This window comes from Nannospalax galili, unplaced genomic scaffold (genome assembly GCF_000622305.1).
Source record: "Nannospalax galili isolate Female #2095 unplaced genomic scaffold, S.galili_v1.0 scaffold708, whole genome shotgun sequence".
In the NCBI taxonomy this organism is placed as follows: Eukaryota; Metazoa; Chordata; class Mammalia; order Rodentia; family Spalacidae; genus Nannospalax; species Nannospalax galili.
The window spans coordinates 364,179-369,864 of NW_008358110.1; the positions used below are offsets into that span (position 1 = coordinate 364,179).

General features: G+C 41.2%; 1 protein-coding gene across 1 annotated transcript in view; it reads left to right on the plus strand.

Annotated features, from left to right (window-relative positions):
* The window catches only part of Atr (ATR serine/threonine kinase), a 133,903-nt gene that overhangs the window by 45,420 nt on the left and 82,797 nt on the right, over positions 1–5,686 (plus strand). Inside the window, exon 22 of the mRNA XM_008856344.3 lies at positions 3,037–3,162. Coding sequence (XP_008854566.1) covers positions 3,037–3,162 — 126 coding nt within the window. The remainder of the gene's footprint in view (positions 1–3,036; positions 3,163–5,686) is intronic.

Consider the following 5,686-nt stretch of genomic DNA (forward strand, 5'->3'; position numbering starts at 1 on the left):
TTATTTTTTAGGGCTGTTGAATCTGCTGTTGGGAAATCTTTAGTGTCTTTTTTATCGTTTGAACCCTCCCCTTTATTATCCCCTGGTGTTAGTAAGTTTTCCTCAGTCTTAGGTGGGTTTCCTAAGCATTGTTGAATGGCTGCTATTATGGGGAGAAAGGAAAGGGGCAAATGGTGTCTTTCCTGGATTTCCTTTTTATGAGCCAGATAGGCAATGTTGGTCCAGACCTCTGGATCAGAAATGTCTGCTGAGAGGATCCAGGGTGCAAAATGAAATACTTCATTCCAAAATTTTGAGGTTTTTTTTTGGGAGATCTTAAGCCTTCTTGATTTAAGTAAGGCTCTAAGGGAACAAATTTGAAGTTTTTTCTGGCGTAATGTGGAATTTCCCATTATAAAAGGAAGTGTTTTGTAACAGTCTGACACTAAGGGGTTGGAGCGCCCTGACAAGTTACAAGCCTCAGACTGCAGAAAAAAAAGTCACTTTTAAATCTTTTGTTCTGGCTGTGAGTCACCTTGAACTTTCAAGTGCTCCGCAGGGCTAGTTAATTTAAATTCTCACTTAACTGGTTTTAGCTGTGGTTTGAATGCCCTGGGGGGCAGGATAACAAAACTGGTTAGAGAAGTTTGCCTTAGAAGCTGACTCCAAGGTTTATGAACAAAAGGAGGATGGAGATTTCTTAGAACTTTAGGGAATTTTTTTAGTGGTGTTGAGATAGAAAAAGTGGGGTGAAGTGATGGTTTCCAAGAAAACGTGCCTGAGATTGAAATCTCAGGGGATTTTGCTTGGCCCCCGGGCCTTCCCGTAGTTTTAAGAGACTGGCAGCCGTCCTAATGACTCTTACGTGGCCGCTGCATCACCAGTTTTTATATTAGAAAGATATATAGATAGAGGTCTTTTGTCTACATCTTTGCAGGCAGTCGGGGTCCATTAGGGGGTCAAAGAAACCTTCAGTTAACATCAGGGAGTAGCCCTGACCAGGAAGCCTCAGTTGTCTCTCTGTCCTTAGCGGTCCCATGCAAAGACTTTTAGACCGGAAACAAAAGGAGGAAATTAGAAGAGATTTTTGCTTCTCTCCTGGTGGGAGAGGTACTCACGAATCCTGTGTGGGCACAGGGTCCCAGCTGGCACGAGGTTTAGAGGCCCCACGTTGGGTGCCAGATATGGGCGTGCGGGGATCTCAGGGCGCCAGCTGCTAGCGTGGCGCCGGTCTCCTGCGTGCACCTGGGATGCGGCGGGTCCCGCAGCGTGTCTTCTCCGCATTGCTGGCGGGTCCCTGCTTCTCCGCGTCTCTGTGGGTCTCTGCTACCAGGGCTGGCCCGGTCGAGTACCGCCCCAATTTCACCCGTGCACTCTCTCTCTAAGTTCGGGACCTGTCAGCTGCTGGGTCACGAGGAGAGGTGCAGGCGGGCAGAAGCTGGATATCTGTGAGTCGATGACGGAAGGATAGCCCCCCCCCGCCGGGGAGACTAGATCACAGAACTTAGTGTTACAGCTTCAGACAAGTGACTCAGCTCAGATCTCAGTGATTCAGCTCCAGCTCCCCTTTATTCAGTGACTCAGCTCAGCTCCAAGTCTTAGTGATCCAGCTCCGATTAATTGGGGGAAACCAGGATATTTTATACTGTAGGGGTAGTGGTAAAAGCCTTAGCTGATAGGTACTTTTAGGATGCCTCATTTACATAGGGCGGTGGGCTTCTGTCAGGCTATCAGACAACACCTGATTAAAACCTGGTAGCTCCTGTGCCGGAGGGCATGTATCTTGTGATGGGCATTTCAAAAGTAAGTCAGGGAGGAGAGCAGAAGGCGCCCGGCTGAGAAGGGGAGTCCCCCCATTCGCGCCGAGCCAGCTTGTGGCTATCCGGACATGGGGAGACTGCTACCCTAAACAGCAGGGGTCCCCAACAGCTGGGTGTGGTGGTTCATACCTGTAATACTAGCACTTTCAAAGTAAAGGCAGGAGGATCTCCACAAGTGCCAGCCAGCCTGTTCTACCTAATGAGTTCCAGCTAGCCATGGCTACGTAGTAAAACTTTTGTGTCACCCCCCCCCCAAATAAAAACATCCTTCAGAATCATTGGAGATCATAAAATCATACTCTGATAGTAAATTCCTGGTGACTTAAATAATGCAGCCATGAATCCATGACTTGGGGTTTGGGCATGGCATTCATTTTGTTTTGTTTTGTTTTTTGTTTTGAGACAGAGTTTCTTGTAGCCTAGTCTGGCTTCAAACTCAGTATGTAGCTGAGACTGGTCTTGAGTTTCTGATCTTCCTTCTTCAGCATTCCAAGTACTGGGATTATAGGCATGCACTACATATGGACTTAGTTTTAGCGTTTAGGTGAGACACATTAGCATTAGGTAGAAGCTACCCAATCTGCATTTCCTGAGGGAAGAAAGAAAGTTGTGGGATAATTCTAATTTTATTGTGTTATAAATCATGGTATAAAAATGTCAGATCTAAGCCGGACGTGGTGGCACATGCCTTTAAGCCTAGCACTTGGGAGGCAGAGTTCCAGGCCAGCCTGGTCTATATAGCTGGGGCTACAGGGAGACCATTTCAAAAAGACCCCCCCCCAAAAAAAAAAAAAGATCTACATGATTCCTGAGCATCTTGAAACCTTACAAACTCTCTGAAATTATAAAAATATGAATTGTTATTTGATAGAATTTCAGGGTAAAAGAATGTCTTCAGTAATGAATGGATTGAGTTAACTTAGAGTCCATAAACTGGTTTAATGTCATTATGTAGTCTCTGTAAGTTAGGGGGAATTTGTATTTCTTATCAAGAAGCATTTATTTTAGATAAATATTTTTGACTGGAAGAAAATCTCTAGTTCTAAAGATTTTAGAATAAAAATAATTTTCCCTAAAAGTTAGTGACAGTGACATATACTTTGCAAAGGAAGAGATGGAAATGTTTTTTAATTGGGTTATAATTCAGGTACTTTAGTAGTAACTGGTTGTAGAGAATTCAGACGTTTCAAAAGGTTAAGGTCATTAGTTAATATGTCTCTGCTGTTTCTTTGTATAGGAGACCTCTGAGAGCACCAATCTTCAAACCACTCTCCAGCTATCCATGAAAGCAATTCAACACGAAAATGTAGATGTTCGTATTCATGCTCTGACCAGCTTGAAGGAAATCTTGTATAAAAATCAGGTATGCACAGGCAATACAATTGAGAAGCTATAGCAAAAAAAAAGATGACAGACTGGCGTTTTTGTTAGAGAATTTCACAGATTCAGTGGAAGAACTTTTATTTTACCTAGATTATCAGATCTGACTGAAAAATAGTAATCCATGTAATAGATGCCCTTTAGTTTCAATTCCAGGGATTTGTAGAATTTTCTGTTGCTTTGAAGGGTCAGAATTTCATGGTGGTACTGTAGACTGCTGCATCTTCTTTGAATTTTTAAATTATTTTTATTTTTGTTGTGATGTATGTGTGTGTGTGTGTGTGTGTGTGTGTGTGTGTACGTTATAAACAGAAAGAAGAAAGAAATGAAGAGGAACTTAACGGTCTTGCAGAAATAAGATAAATTTACCACCAAAAAGAAAAAGAAAAATAATAGTTTATTTAAAAAACAACAAAAAAAACTTCAGGGGACTGGAGAGATGACTCAGTAGTCAAGAATACTTGTTCTTTCAGAGGACCAGAATTCAAATCCCAGTACCTATGTCAGGTGGCTCATAGCTGTTTGTAACTTCAGCACCAGGGGATCCTATGCCTTCTTCTGACCTCTGCAGGCACCCATACACACATGTACTTATGCACACATATGCACACAGATACATATAAATAATATAAATCTTAAAAGTTTTAAACTATGCTCGCATAAGTATTTATGAAATAAAAATCTTAAAGCAGGTATAAAATGCTTATCGATTAGTAAATATATATGTACATATTCATATATATATATATATATATATACATGCAAGTAGTAAGACAGAAAGAAGAAAGAAAAGAAAGGAAGAAAGATAAAGAAAGGAAAAGGAAAAGCCAAGCATGGTGGCTCATACCTGTAAGCCCAGCACTTGAAAGGCTGAAGCAGGAAAATTGCTCCAAGTCAGCCTGAGGCACGCTGTGAGAACCTGTTTCAAAAAAAATTTTTTTTTGGTTTGTGACAATTTCAGTTTTGCAGGTTTGAAAAGAATGAGAAAAAATTTTAAATGAAAGAGGATTGGAGAGATGGCTCAGTGGTTAACAGTGGTTAACAGAATAGAATTCAGATCCCAGCTGGGTATGGTAGCCCACACCTTTAGTCCCACCTTTAGAAACCAGGCAGAGGTGGGCAGATCTTTGTGATTTTGAAGCCAGCCAGGTCTACCTAGTGAGTTCTAGGCCAACCGAGGCTGCAGGGAGCCCCTATCTCAAAAAGAAAAAAAAAAAAAATTCAAATCCTAGCACTGTGCTTCTGTATAGCAAGCCAAGCATTCACGCATGCCTATAATCCCAGCTCTTGAGTTGGGAGAGATAGGAGGATTGCTGAGGCTTTCTAGCCTATATGAGAAAACTTGAACACCAGATACAGGGAGAGACCTTGGCTCAAAGGAATATAGGTGGAGAGTGATAAAGGTGGTTAATCAAGACCCTCTTCTGGCCTCACATGCAACAGGGCATACCCACACACAGAAATAAGTAAAACTTTAGAAAAAAAGAAAAAGAAAAGAAATGAGAGAAAAGAATGTCAGCAAAAAGATAATGAACCACAGGTGGCCGAACTCAGAAAATAAATTGAAAAAAAATGAACACTAAATTATGAAGAATTATTGGGCAGAATACATTTGACTAAAAATTTTGAAAGGGTCATTGAATAAAAGCATTAAATATATAGCATTAGAAAGAATTACAGTTACTGAAGAAGACACCAAAGCAACAGAACAAATTAGTATTTCAAACTAATTCAAGAGAGCTTTATAAAAATAAAAAAATTTAATCTGAATATTAAAATGGTCTGTTACATACCAGATAAAATACCAAGTAGTTAACTTAGAGATCTTCTGGACGTTACCAATAATAATAATAAAAATAGTAATAGTAAATCTTCAGGGCTTTTAGACAAATTTTTTTTTTTTTAGTTCATGGCAAAGGGCAAGGAAACTAGACTGGTAGGGTCCAAGATGGCAGCAGCATTTCTTAAAACATCCAAGCTGTGAGGTATGGAGCAACTTAGCTCAATGTTGTGGTACATCCCATTATTCCTACACTCTCGAAACTGAGGCAAGGGAATTAAGACTTTGAGTTTTCCTGGGCTACATGGTAGACACTCTGTCTCCAAAAAAAAGAAACCCTCACCAAAAGAAAAAACATGAAAAAGAATGACTCAACCTGTCCTTATTAGAGTGTCATGGATAAGAACATAGGATTCTTGAAAATACTTATTTGGGGCTGGAGAGATGGCTCCGTGGCTAAGAACACTGGTTGTTCTTGCAGAAGACCTGGGTTCAAGTTCCAGCACCCACACGGCAGCTACCAACTGTCCGTAACGCTGGTCCCAGGGCATCTGACAGCCTCTTCTGACCTCCGCGGGCATTGCACGACATGGGTTGCATGTACTTACATGCAGGCAATACACGTATACACATAAAATAAAAATAATAATTTTTTTTTTTTGGTCTTTTTGAGACAGGGTCTCCCTGTAAGCCCCAGCTGTCCTGGAACTCACTATGTAGACCAGGG